The sequence below is a fragment of the Cicer arietinum genome, chromosome 3 (assembly GCF_000331145.2).
Source record: "Cicer arietinum cultivar CDC Frontier isolate Library 1 chromosome 3, Cicar.CDCFrontier_v2.0, whole genome shotgun sequence".
Taxonomy (NCBI): Eukaryota; Viridiplantae; Streptophyta; class Magnoliopsida; order Fabales; family Fabaceae; genus Cicer; species Cicer arietinum.
In genome coordinates this window covers 67,488,507-67,502,191 of record NC_021162.2, presented here as the reverse complement: position 1 = coordinate 67,502,191, position 13,685 = coordinate 67,488,507, and the positions used below count along the sequence as shown (strand labels likewise).

General features: G+C 34.6%; 3 protein-coding genes across 4 annotated transcripts; 2 read left to right on the top strand and 1 right to left on the bottom strand.

Annotated features, from left to right (window-relative positions):
* Positions 1-708: 708 nt before the first annotated feature.
* LOC101489919 (adenylosuccinate synthetase 2, chloroplastic) lies at positions 709-3,643 on the top strand. The gene is made up of 4 exons (XM_004493468.4): positions 709-1,117; positions 1,681-2,373; positions 2,613-2,924; positions 3,118-3,643. The coding sequence occupies exons 1-4, from the start codon at positions 827-829 to the stop codon at positions 3,286-3,288; spliced, it is 1,467 nt and encodes a 488-aa protein (XP_004493525.1). The 5' UTR covers positions 709-826; the 3' UTR covers positions 3,289-3,643.
* A 1,399-nt stretch (positions 3,644-5,042) lies between these two features.
* On the top strand, positions 5,043-13,126 carry LOC101489598 (uncharacterized). Of its 2 annotated transcripts, none has more exons than XM_027332934.2 (16): positions 5,043-5,237; positions 5,369-5,473; positions 5,820-5,888; positions 6,016-6,105; positions 6,225-6,308; positions 6,635-6,799; positions 8,605-8,792; positions 8,944-9,016; positions 9,407-9,460; positions 9,679-9,936; positions 10,315-10,521; positions 10,679-10,782; positions 11,119-11,263; positions 11,378-11,512; positions 11,624-11,815; positions 12,992-13,126. In XM_027332934.2, exons 1-15 carry the CDS (start codon positions 5,154-5,156, stop codon positions 11,798-11,800), a joined length of 1,938 nt encoding a protein of 645 aa, XP_027188735.1. In that variant the 5' UTR covers positions 5,043-5,153; the 3' UTR covers positions 11,801-11,815; positions 12,992-13,126. The 2 variants fall into 2 exon arrangements, with proteins under 2 accessions (XP_027188735.1, XP_027188734.1); XM_027332933.2 differs by lacking the exon at positions 12,992-13,126 and adding an exon at positions 11,919-12,073.
* Positions 12,103-13,255, bottom strand: LOC101489276 (dehydration-responsive element-binding protein 2F). Its single transcript, XM_004493466.4, has one exon. The coding sequence runs from the start codon at positions 13,253-13,255 to the stop codon at positions 12,386-12,388; it is 870 nt and encodes a 289-aa protein (XP_004493523.1). The 3' UTR covers positions 12,103-12,385.
* Positions 13,256-13,685: the final 430 nt, after the last annotated feature.

The window sequence follows — 13,685 nt, the reverse complement described above, 5'->3', positions numbered from 1 at the left end:
TAATGTATTAATATAATTTTCTTATTATTAATATTATTATTATTATTATTATTATTTTTCTTTTTTTTTTAATGTATTTTTTCTTTTAATTGAATGTATTTTTATTTTATTTTATTAATAGAATTTTCTTTTTACTATTATTATTAAAATTATTCTTTTTATTATTATAATTATTAAAAGTTATATAATATTATTAAATTTATTATTATTATTATTATTTATAATAGTATTTTGAATTTTTTAAATGTTTTAATTATTTTTAAATTATTTAACCTGAAATTTTTTCTTCTTCAGTAGGTCGGATCCTCATATTACAATGAGCAATTGAAACTAAAAAGTAGGTCATTCTTATATTTTCTTTTAAAAATAGAGCATTTTAAAATTATAATTAAAAAAAAAAAAGAATATTTTCATCAAAATTCCACCGAACTATATAATTTACTGACATGTTTTAAAAGTATAATAATAAAATAGTTTATATAATCTATTATTTGAGTCGTATTATCTAAAATATTATATTAGACATATTATACAAAAATAAATCAAAATTAAACTTTATAAAAATCCACTTTACCTACTTGAAAGTGAACTCGGGATTATTAGGTCACTCATCGATCTCTACAATTTTTTTTTTATGTCATGCATTAATATTAAAATTTGATTAAAAAAATGAAAATCGAATAAAATATAGAATTTGATTGAACGCGGAGAGCCCAGTAAGGAAAGTGAAAAACATAAACAGGACAAGCAATTGTAAGTGTCATTTGAATCGTGCCCTTTTCCGAGCGTCTCTTTAACGCGCAGCTGCTTCCGAGTTCGTGTTGCAATGAACATCTCATCACTGCGTCTGGATTCTCACGCAATATGCACTCCTCAACCCCTACGCTCCTTCACTTCCCACAACCTCTTCTATCGTTCCACTCGAAACGTCGTCGTTTGTTCCGCAAAGCCCATCGCGCCTCCTCCTACTAAACTCACCGCCGCCGACTCTCCTGCCGGTCGAATCGAGTCTCTCAGCCAAGTGTCCGGCGTTCTCGGTTGTCAATGGGGTGACGAGGGTAAGGGAAAGCTAGTCGACATCTTAGCACAACACTTCGAAATTGTTGCTCGCTGTCAGGTTTTGTTACTTTTCCCCCTTTTTTCATGTTTCTTTCTTTTTGCCTTATAAACCCTTATTCTACTTTGCAAATCGTGGGTCCAATGAAATTACTATATATTATGATATAAGATGGTAGTCTTGTGTTAGGGTTGATTACTTTCAATTTTTCCTGTGATTGAATCAATTGGTTTCTGCTTGTTGACTTGCTAGGTGAATTGATACATTCACATGCATGAGTATGATTTTTGGATAATTAGGGTTCTCCCTGTGAACGGTTTTGCGTTGTGGAAATGTCTCTATTGTCATTAGTTTTTAGGTCATAACCTAGGAAAAAAGCCTTATACACTTTTATAGAGTCTTATTATGAAGGCTGTTTGAGGGAAATTGAGGTGCTGAAGGAGATTTCAGCTTATGCATTATCAATTTGGCTTTTTTCTTCTTCTTTTTGGTTAGTGTTTATTAAAAGTTTATCTGAACTGGCTTGAAGTGGTTGGTAGTGGCTTTTTTTTCTTCTTCTTTTTATCCGTTTTTTTTTTATTCATGTTATCTTGCAGTGATGATTTGTGATTAAAATTTTTCAGGGTGGAGCTAATGCTGGGCATACCATTTATAATGCGGAGGGGAAAAAGTTTGCCCTTCATCTTGTTCCTTCTGGTATCCTTAATGAGGATACACTGTGTGTTATTGGGAATGGTGTTGTAGTGCACCTTCCGGGGTTGTTTCAAGAAATTGACGGACTTGAGTCAAATGGGGTCTCTTGCAAGGGAAGGATCTTGATATCTGATCGTGCTCATCTCTTGTTTGATTTCCATCAAGAAGTGGATGGGCTAAGAGAAGTCGAGCTTTCTAAATCTTTCATTGGCACCACCAAGAGAGGGATTGGCCCGTGCTACTCCAGCAAGGTTAACCGTAATGGGATTAGAGTAAGTGACTTGAGGCACATGGACACTTTCCCTCAGAAGCTTGATCTTTTGTTATCGGATGCAGCATTGAGGTTCAAAGATTTTAAGTACGGTCCGGACGTGCTCAAGAAAGAAGTTGAAAAATACAAGAGATATGCTGAGAGGTTGGAACCTTATATTGCTGACACTGTGCATGTTGTGAACGAAGCTATTACACAAAAGAAGAAGATCTTGGTTGAAGGAGGACAAGCAACCATGTTGGACATTGATTTTGGCACTTACCCCTTTGTTACTTCATCTAGCCCATCAGCTGGCGGGATATGCACCGGTCTTGGTATCGCTCCAAGAGTAGTTGGTGATTTAGTCGGAGTGGTAAGTGGAAATTTATTTATATTGTTTGTTGGAGTTGTTGGTTTTTTTTCTTTTCTTTTTGCTTGAATTGTCAATACGCAGGTTGAACCTTTGCTTCTCATAAGTCAGTGTTCCTTATTGCCAAATTTACTTTTAGCTCATGATCTTGAAGCGTTTTTTTTGTCAACATTGATACTGTCAACAATTTAAGCATATTTAACACTAACAGAATGGATCATAAATTTATTTTGGATGTGTAGGTGAAAGCATACACTACAAGAGTTGGTTCTGGCCCTTTTCCAACTGAATTGTTGGGTCCAGGAGGTGATCTCCTAAGATTTGCTGGGCAGGAGTTTGGCACTACTACTGGCCGTCCTCGACGGTGTGGTTGGCTCGATATAGTTGCATTACGATACGCATGTCAGATCAATGGTTTTTCATCATTGAATCTCACCAAGCTGGATGTTTTGTCTGATCTTGATGAGATCCAGTTGGGTGTCGCTTATAAACATGATGATGGCACCCTAGTCAAATCATTTCCTTCAGATCTCCGTGTTCTCGAGCAATTGAAGGTAAATGTTGTTATCTTTCCCTTCCCCTCCATTCAATATTCATCTACCTTTGCTCAAGTGGATAACATAACCGAATGCTTACATGTATTTTACTAATATATAAACGAAAAAGGTTATTCTAGAATTATAAATGTCCTAATTGCTCGGGAATTTGTAATGTACTTTCTAATGGTTGTAAGTTTTCATGTTTTAGGTGGAATATGAAGTACTTCCTGGATGGAAGACCGACATTTCTTCTGTCAGAAGCTATTCTGACCTTCCAAAAACGGCACAGTTGTATGTGGAAAGGATAGAAGAACTTATTGGTGTCCCTATCCACTACATTGGTGTTGGGCCTGGACGCGATGCCCTCCTATTCAAATGATTTCACACTGAACTTCCATGCCACTGTAGACAAGTTTAGAGTCTTTCTGCTGTATAAGTTTTATTCGCACTAACTTCTGATTTGGGATGAAAGCACATTTCTAGTGACTAGTGAGGATTAGTTATTTGATGTATTATGCTGTTATTCATCATCATTTTTGCGGTACTTGCTAGGAGGACGGGTTTTTGAAGTAATACATGAATTAGATGTATGATGATAACATCTGTTCTTAGTGTGATTTATGCAGTAGAAAATAATGTACTTGTAATGATCCAGTGGTTTTGAATTTCTAGTATCTTCAATAATTGCAGCCATGGTTCTGTTGTTCCATGTAATCATAATCATTATTCTCACACTTATCATTTGTCTCCGCCTGTATTCCTTGGTTGTGATTTAGATTCTGATTGATTGGTGGCTTGCTCTGCTCTCGTAGCGTATGAGAGAGAGGTTTTATTTGTATCTTCAATTTGAATACTCAAAGTTCCAATGCGCAATATTTTTGTAGAGTTCAACTCGATGTATATTTTTGTATCAAATGTATATGATCAGACATGGGATGCCAATGGGTATTTACCACTTGTGAAACTTATGGCAGCATTTCCAACAAAACCAATTCAAGTCCCTTTCACAAGTTGGTATTTTTGGTTGAGTCCAGGGCCAATCTCTTTAAGGAACATATGTTGATCACCATCTTTGCTAGCTCAGGATATAGTGGTGTTTATGCAATTGACATAATCACAATTGTTAATGCTTTTTATCACAAGCATCCATCCACTAGAGGTTTATTTGTTAGCACTTAGCAATATCTACTCAGATGATTAGGTATGGATGAAAGTTGCAACACTTACAGTAAGATCTATCTTAGTATGGACTATGGATTGAGCTTTGAAAGTTACAACACTTACAGCCACTATTTCACGTGTTGTCCTCTTACACGGAGAAATGGTTCTTTATATATGGAAGAAGACAACAAATACACTAAAAGAACAAGTTGACGATGATGTGCGTACAAGAGTTATGAAGAGAAACTATGAACAAGTTGCTGAATGGTTATGATGGCCTCATTAGCTTGTGAAGGCTTTGGCAAACAGCTGCAACTTCCATGGTGGAGGATTTTACTTTCTCTGACAATTGCAATAGTTTTCACCTTGCCAATTTGGGTAACTGAAGCAAAAACAAATATATAAGACCAGGTCTATGTGATGATAGAGTTGGATTTGATTTTTCAAAAGTGAACAACAAATTTCTTTCATTCATCATTATAGGAAAATAATATTATATTTGTTATGTTCTAATTTAGAAAATGTCAACTCACCTTTATATTCAATCGGACAACTCGAAAATACTTATATGATTTTTATCTTTTATCTTTTATATAAAAGTCGATGTTAATCTTAAATAATATTTTTTTAATCGTATGGTCAACTTAATCATTAAATTTTAAAAATTCTACGCAAAGATAATTATTTATTTAAAATAAATTAAAAATATAATATATTATAAAAACCATTGCTAGGAACCTTGTTCCTTTGATAATTAGAGGGTTTAAAAAAACATATTATAAAAAATCAATATATTAGTCATTCAATCATTATTTAAAAAGATATAATTTAAAATATGAAATTAGTTTATGTAAATCGAAAAAAAATATATGTATAGGAAGATGTAAATTTTAATAATGCTTTTTGAATAACACATTTTTTCAAAAAAAAAAAAGAAAAGGGACAAAAATGGGATCATGCGAAATGAGTTTCGTGCTACTGCTTAGTGCACACTTTTCATTTCCCTAATAACGTTCACTTCACTGCTCTCTCTCTCTCTCTCTCTCTCTCTCTCTCTCTCCTGTGCAGCAGTGACGAATTACAATGGAGAAAGGCGCAACTAAGAAGAAACCTCTCTCTTTGGAACAGTTCATCTCTATCACCACCCCTCTTCTCGACTTGGAAAAGGTACTACATTCATTTTCCATTTTCCAATTCACCCCTCAAACGCTGCTATTAAACTCTAACTTTCAAATTATTGTTAATGGCGAAAAAAAATTGATGATGTTTCTTCCTTTCAATTTTATCCTTTGCCTCAGGAAGCTGAGATAACGAGCTCAATCGCCACAGGTGCGTCCAGAAATTTGGATTCTGCTCAAAAGAGAGGATCCACAATCCTCAATTTGAAGTGTGTGGATGTCCAGGTTACATTCTTTTCACTTTTTCTCTCTTGTTTTCACAACATCCTTTTGCAATTCTTTTGGAAAAAAGGTGTTTTTTTATGTGTAATTTTATGGTTTGATAATGGAGTCAAGTTGAAGGATAAAAAAGATGGAATTCAAATATATGAAAGTAACAATATACGAGGAAGTTGAATTTTATATTTCACTTATTTCATTACTGTTGAAATTTTAAGGGTATATATGAAGCAAAAGGATTACAGTTGAAATTTTCACGTTTTCCTGTGCATTTAAGTATAGTAAGTGGAGCTTCAATTCATATGGTATTCTTATATTGTGCCTCTTCTTTTGTTGTTTGCTATGAAATTAGTCGGGGCTTATGGGAAAGTCGCTGATTGAGTTCCAATCCACAAAAGGAGATGTGCTTCCTGCACACAAGGTAAAAAGGATTTACTTTCTTTATTTGTGTCTTCTGTTCAATATCAAGTTGGCTATACTGGTTTAGTCAAATTCACTCTTATGTTTTTTTAGCAGAGTATTTTATGAGATCTTGTTCTTTTTTGCAGTTTGGTACTCATGATGTTGTTGTTTTGAAACTCAACAAGGCTGATTTAGGTTCTCCTGCTCTTGGACAAGGTGTAGTTTACAGATTAAAGGTATGTGATTCAGGTTTACTTTGGTTGTGAAAACAAAAAAATTGTCCATGCTGTTTGCTGTGGATGGTCTCACCTTTGGTTATTACTTTAACTTGCTGATTTGACTCAACTGCTAACAGGACTCATCAATTACTGTTGCTTTTGATGATATACCAGAAGATGGTTTGAACAGCCCCCTAAGGCTTGAGAAAGTTGCAAATGAGGTATGCTGATAAGTTCTTAGGTACTCGTTATTTCTTCTTGTATAGAATTGATTTGTGGTTCAATTATAAATATTCAATTACAACAATGACATTCAGTGAGTTTTGGTATATACTATAATTTTATGTTTTTTTGAAATATATCAACTACACTAATAGGAACATTATCGGAGGCTTTTGAATCTTGGTTTTGGTTAGCTACTTCACTGTTTTCTATTGTTTTTGTGTAAATATACATGTTAGCACCTTGCTTGAAGTTTTTATCCATTTTTTAGTCAACTATTTGCTCCTGGGTTCTTATATACAGAAAAAATTTATTGTTTATCTAGGTGACGTATCGTAGAATGAAAGATGCATTAATACAGTTGAGTAAAGGAGTGCAGAAGGGTCCTGCTTCTGATCTAATTCCTGTCTTGTTTGGGGAGAGGCAACCAACAGTGTCCAAGAAGGATGTATCCTTCACTCTCTTTAATAGAAATCTCGATCACTCTCAGGTGTGTAATCTAATTTCTTGATTGGTCGTTTTACTTTTAATTTTTAATTTTTTTCATACTGTTGTCTATTTTTGTAATATATCTTTGATACGATATAGTACTAGCATGTAACCTGTGCGTCCCACAGGGGCAAAGTACAATGTTGATAAATATATTGTTCTATTAATCTATATATATCAACTGTAGTTGATAATATGTTTTTTGTGTAGGTAATCTAATTTATGGTTATTGCAAACAACAATGGAAATTGTCTTATCTGAAATTTAAATGGGAAGCCTGTATCAGATGGAACCAAATACTTTCTTGGTATATAAATCTTATTACCAATTTTTTTCTTGTGATAACAATTGCTCCTATAATATTTGTACACGGTTCATTTATGAGCAATCTTGTTCCATTAAAGAGCCGACTGGCTTGATCAATGTTCCTCAAAAACAGGATTGGAACACCAACCTTTAATCTTAATCAATGATTTGTAATTCCTTAACATTTCATGTCATTCAAAAATTCAAGTGTGAACCAATCTCCTTGCACAACAGAATTTTCATCAGAAATGACAGTTGAGTCGAAACTAATGCATTCCTATTCTTCACCTGGAATTAATGATAGAACATAATCATTAACAATAACAATATCTACAACATCACGAGTCAGAACAAGTATTGCCCTCTTCATAGTATTTCAAATTGTTCATGTTCTGTAAAAGCAATGGATATGTCAATTCAACCAAAGATAATAGAGGATTTTGGGAATTTGTTACCAATAAGTCTTTAGGAATATTAATAATACTCTCTCCACTCATTTGAGTCATGTTTACTATTTCCAATATCAAGCATCCAATGTGCAAAATCTTTAATGTCAGTAGTATCTTCATTGGGTTTTGGAGCTGCTAACCGCATGTTTCTGGACAATGTCAAAACCTTGCAGTATTTCCATATTTCATTTTGTATGAGTTTATTAAAGCTGCCACTATGTCACGCTTACAACCTTTTCTAACAACAGGTAATATTTGTCTAAACTCACCTCCAAAAACAACCGCCTTCCCATCAAATGGTTTATGTAGGTTAGCCTCATCTACAGTCCTCATGATATCCTTGAAAGCACGATCTACAACTTCAACACAAAATCTATTTAGCATTGGAGCTTCATCCCATATGATAAGCTTTTTGAATGCAAGATATGATTAGCTCTGTCAGTGCGCTTTTTTAATGTCACATGTAGATGTTTCAGTTGTAACCAAAGGAATCTTCAACACATTATGTATTATTTCATCTAAGGTTGTCTATGCATTTGTAATGAATTTAAATAAATTATATGACAATCATCTCAAGGATTAAGAGAATTCCTACAATTGGGATTACATGAATTTTATTAATTACTAGTATATAACTAGGCTTGAACATTGAGCATGCTCTACATTTTAGATGGTTGAAAATAAGTGGACCTGAAAATCAGCTAAGAATTTTGATATAATCCTTCTCAAAACTACAGATAATAATGGCTTATGACTTTATTTACTTGGGCAGTAACTTGTTCCTCCCCGTGTATTATTGTATAGTTAGGGGACTGGATATGTAACAAAGTTCTTTGGAAAAATCTTGTTAATTACACTAAATCAAATTCAAGTGGTTTGATTACGTAGTGATCTTATTTTTCGTTGGTTTTACAATATCAATTAAACAATACATTATAATTATATCCATATCATCACAATAACAGTGTTTCTCCATGAGTATTTCATCATTTTTGCTTTGCACATCTGGCCTGTATTCCCAAACTCATGTATTACATTTTTATCTCCAAAGAAAGATGCAATTTCAAAAGCCCTATCGTCGAAGAATGTTTTCTTGCTACATGGACCTCCTGGAACGGGAAAAACCACAACAGTTGTGGAAATTATATTACAAGAAGTGAAACGTGGATCTAAGATTCTCGTTTGTGCTGCCTCAAATATTGCTGTTGACAACATCGTTGAGCGGGTAGTTCCACACAGGTATAATTATTTTATCATCTGTTTTGCACTATAATGAATTTTTCTTATTTTCCCCATTCTGTGATCAAATGTGTTCTCACTTGATTTACTTTCATCAAGTGTGTAAAATCATGTGTCAATACTCATTCATGATGTCCGACATTTTCGTTAGAGTTAAGCTGGTGAGGATTGGTCATCCTGCACGTTTATTGCCGCAAGTGCTGGACAGTGCACTGGATGCTCAGGTACATGACGACCGCTTGTTTACATGATAAAATTTTAATGTTTGTCTTCATGGTTTCTTTCACATCTTTTTATTAGTACTCCACAATAGCATTAATGAAATGTCTAAATTTACGCCAGTGTTATGTATTTATCCTCTGTTAACCTTTAATTTTTTTGAAATAAAAGACGATTTCATAAATGGTATTAATAGAAGAACAAAAATGGAGGACAAGAGATTGTCCTAGGCCTACAAAAGAAAAAAACAGAAAATAAAAAACGGCAATACCATCAGGAAAAATTATTTAGTAAATAACCTGGTATTCCTTTGCAATTAAAGCTTAAAATAAAATGTATACTTGTTATGGATCATACTTTTTTCACCCTTTCATATTGAATTTCTCTGAATTTAGGTACTACGAGGAGATAATAGTGGTCTCGCAAATGACATTCGGAAAGAAATGAAGGTAAGGTTTGAGTATATGTCACAGAACCAAATCTCATTTCTTAAGTATGAATTTATTATCATTTTCCAAGATTGTTAATTTGTTAGTGTCACATCTAGCTGATGTTCTGTTGCTTCATATGTTAGTTGTCATTGATTTTGGTATTAACTTCATGTTAGCACAATGTTTAGCAACATTACTTTTCAGTTTTCACAGGATATAACATTTTTTTTCTTCAGGTATTGAATGGAAAGCTGCTAAAAACCAAAGAGAAAAATACAAGGAGGGACATACAGAAGGAACTTAGGTCTCTATCCAGAGAAGAGCGGAAAAGGCAGCAGCTTGCTGTTACAGACGTGATTAAAACTTCAGATGTAATATTAACTACTCTGATTGGGGCTTCCTCTAAGAAACTTGACCACACTTCATTTGATTTGGTGATAATTGACGAAGCTGCTCAAGCACTTGAGGTAGCATGCTGGATACCTCTGCTAAAGGTAATGTGATAGGCATACACACTACATTCAATGATATTCATTACGCTATTGCATTCAGACTTTCCTTTTATCTTCTCCCGATTGCATGCCTGTGTCAGTGTTTTTCTTTCCTCCAATAACGTTGAAGTGTGTCCTGGAGCTCATGCCACAGGATATATCAAGTACTATCAAATTTAACTGAGTTAGACGTCATATAAGTTAATTTGAATATCGAAATGTGCTCACAGAAGAGACCTTTCTTTGAACTGGCAAAACCAAAAGACTAATACTAAACCTGTGCTTGATTCCAGCATTAACATTTAAAATACATTGCATTCTAATCATTACTTGCCACATGTCGCTTTAACTATAAAGAATTAAAGGAGTTCATTGTTTTAGGGTTCAAGATGTATACTTGCAGGGGATCATCTTCAACTTCCTCCAACCATTCAAAGCGTTGAAGCTGAGAAGAAAGGCTTAGGAAGAACCCTCTTTGAACGACTTGCAGAGTTGTATGAAGATGAAGTCACATCTATGCTTACCGTCCAGTATCGTATGCATCAACTTATCATGGATTGGTCTTCTAAAGAGCTTTACAATAGTAAGGTGCTCCTAATTTTCATAGCTCATGTCTTGATATTGCATAGCTACAAAACATACTTTAAAGAAGAATTTATCAGTCCTGAACTGAATAGTCAGATTGTATTGGGAGATAAACATTTGTTAGATCTTCATGCATGTCATTATCATTATGCGATAACAGGTGAAGGCTCATGCAAGTGTTGCTGCACATATGCTATATGATCTTGAGAATGTGAAGAGGACATCTTCAACTGAACCAAACCTTCTTCTCATAGACACAGCTGGGTATGTTGGATTATGTCATTTGTTGAAATATATATATTCTCAGAACTGCTTGATTAGTCTGGACATGGGGAATAAAGACATGACGTTCTCTTCCTGTTGAAAACTGCTGTGCCATCTTTTGTTTTTTACATAATGATTTGGCATATTGAGTAATCAATATCCAGTGATTGGTGTGGTGGTGGTCTTTTTTTCTGTCTAGACAAATAACTGAAACTGATAAGTGGAAGCTGGACAGAGAAAGTTATCATATTTCATTTGAAGCAAATATAGGTTGTTGAATATGAATATGAGCATTCAAACAGAATATAATCTCTCCGCTTATATTGATTGCTTCAGATGTGACATGGAAGAAAAGAAAGATGAAGAAGATAGCACCCTTAATGAAGGTGAATCTGAGGTTGCTATGGCTCATGCAAAACGATTAGTGCAAAGCGGTGTGCTTCCTTCTGATATTGGAATTATTACCCCATATGCTGCCCAGGTATAGAATTGTTCTGCAGATGTGGAACCTTTTACTATAAATGTTGTGGGCACAAACTTCACGTTTTATTAGTTTTATGAAGGATGACAATACGGTAGATGTTGTTTATGGCAGGTTGTTTTACTCAAGATGTTGAAAAACAAGGAGAATTCACTGAAGGATATTGAAATCTCAACAGTTGATGGTTTCCAGGGAAGGGAGAAGGAAGCCATTATTATATCAATGGTTCGATCAAATTCAAAAAAGGAGGTATTTCTAACAAATCTGCTAGTTTTCAATTTGCTTCATATAGGTTTTACGTGACATATTTGCTAGCATGGTATCAAGATTAAAAGAAGAGACTTGGAACATATGTTTCAGGTAGGCTTTCTGAGTGATCGCCGGCGAATGAATGTGGCTGTGACACGGGCAAGAAGGCAATGCTGTATTGTGTGTGACACTGAAACTGTCAGTAGTGATGGATTTCTAAAGCGGTTGGTTGAATATTTTGAAGAGCATGGCGAATATCAGAGTGCATCCGAATACCAGAATGAGTAAGAGAAATTCCCCAAGGTTAAGATTGCTGTTATTGCTCTCATATGTTCAATTTGTCGATTTTGATGATGTAGATCTGTGAAGGTTTCCTAAATCTTTCTTTTACTATTCGAAATTGAAGGAAGTTGATGTTTTATAGAAGAAAGAAGACAAGACCATTTGCTTTAGAAAAGAAAATTTATTGTCTCCATATTACTTTCAGAATCATTTAGGTCTCTTGTTATGTATTTTTCGATACATAGTATATGATGCCTATAAAGTCATTTTTAATTTAAAGTTCTTTTAAAGTTATACTGTCAAAATCTTTAAATTTGTTAAATTATTGCGTGAAAGAGACTAACATTATTATTCCACTACAACTACTAGAATAAGTGCCTTCCTAGATACTCTCCTACTCTTACATTTCTGTCAATAGATTGAAATTCGGCACACATAAGAGAAACAACAATTGAGTATACTAGCAGAACCAAAACCGTCTGATCTAAAGCTTAGGCCGAGTTACTAAATACTACCATATCTAACTAGATTTCAACCCCATAAAAGCTAGCTAAGGTAGTTTCTCTTTTCTTGAAAACCAGCTAAGTTTCTTTAAAAATTCCAAATGGAAGTTGAGAAATTAAGCTGGTCAGTCAGGTCATACCCATCAAGCTGAGTGGCTTCTGATTCCTGAGTACCTGCAATTCCATGCATCTCAATCAACGCCTCCCAATTAATACTCATGTCAGAAAATATTCCCAATTGATCATTCTCATCTCTTGACACAGCTTCATGCACTGTTGAACTTCCTGAGCTATCAGTAGTTTGTTCCGAGTTAGTATCGTCTTTCAGTATTCCCATCTGTTGAAGAAACTCATGGAGGTCTATCTGTGGTTTCTCCTGAAAATCTCCAACCATCTTGTTTGGTGATGATGCTTGAGTATCTTTTTCCATTATAGGATTTTCTGCATGATTCTTCTTGCCGTCAACATTCTGAATTTCTTCCGCCTTTGGATCATTAGATGAGCTAGAAAGTGATGATTGACTTGTTGCAACTGCATTCTGCTTAAACTCTTGTAGCCTCTGATGGATTAAATGAACACTAGGTTGAGCATTAACATTAAGTAATCCACAAGATGGAAACATTGAAATGAAATTCTTAGAAGGCAACCACTTGAACTTTCCAGTTTTGATACGCGAATTTGAGTGTGGTTGTAGGTGCGGAAGGTTAAGGTATGCGTCTGGTCCGTAGAGTCTCCTGGCAGCCTCATCATAAGCCATAGCAGCTTCTTCAGCAGTGGCAAAAGAACCAAGCCATAGTCTAGTTCTCTTCTTCGGCTCTCTTATCTCGGCGACCCATTTTCCCCAAGTTCTCTGACGAACGCCTCGATACTCACACGATGCATTTTGAGGACCACCTTTCCCTCTAGTAGGGCCTTTCTTCCATGGTTTCAAGGGAGATTTCTTGCAATTATCCATCATGAAGATATAGTTGAACAAGTGGAGGGGGTAGTGATGCGTATATATTATCAGTAGTGGTTGGTGATACTCGGAAGTGCATGGTTAGGAGCGGGATATGTAAAGAACAAAGAGTGGAGGGGAGGTTGGTGTAAATGTTTTCACGTTTGGAGAAGTAACAAAACACATGTGACCGTTACTCAGTAACACATACTCAGAATTGTTTCAAAAATCCTGTTTTTTCTTTTTCCCCTTTTTTTTTTTTTAAATATTTCAACAACAAAAATAGAAAATGAAATTTACAAATAAAATTTGTCTTTTTTGTTTTTATTATTAATTTGAATACCTTAGTTCGGCCAGCATCTGTTAATGACTCAAAAGTATAGCGTGCATGGTCTTAACACATGGCAGATGGTTATATAATATACATATATTTGATTGAGAAAATAGGCTT

Bases quoted from the DNA above. Each gene is read 5' to 3' on its own strand.
- LOC101489276 (XM_004493466.4), bottom strand. From the start codon at position 13,255: ATGATGGATAATTGCAAGAAATCTCCCTTGAAACCATGGAAGAAAGGC.
- LOC101489919 (XM_004493468.4), top strand. From the start codon at position 827: ATGAACATCTCATCACTGCGTCTGGATTCTCACGCAATATGCACTCCT. The intron at 1,118-1,680 runs GTTTTGTTACTT...AAAATTTTTCAG, and splicing joins AAATTGTTGCTCGCTGTCAG to GGTGGAGCTAATGCTGGGCA. The intron at 2,374-2,612 runs GTAAGTGGAAAT...TTGGATGTGTAG, and splicing joins TTGGTGATTTAGTCGGAGTG to GTGAAAGCATACACTACAAG.
- LOC101489598 (XM_027332934.2), top strand. From the start codon at position 5,154: ATGGAGAAAGGCGCAACTAAGAAGAAACCTCTCTCTTTGGAACAGTTC. The intron at 8,793-8,943 runs GTATAATTATTT...CATTTTCGTTAG, and splicing joins GAGCGGGTAGTTCCACACAG to AGTTAAGCTGGTGAGGATTG. The intron at 11,264-11,377 runs GTATAGAATTGT...TGTTTATGGCAG, and splicing joins TTACCCCATATGCTGCCCAG to GTTGTTTTACTCAAGATGTT.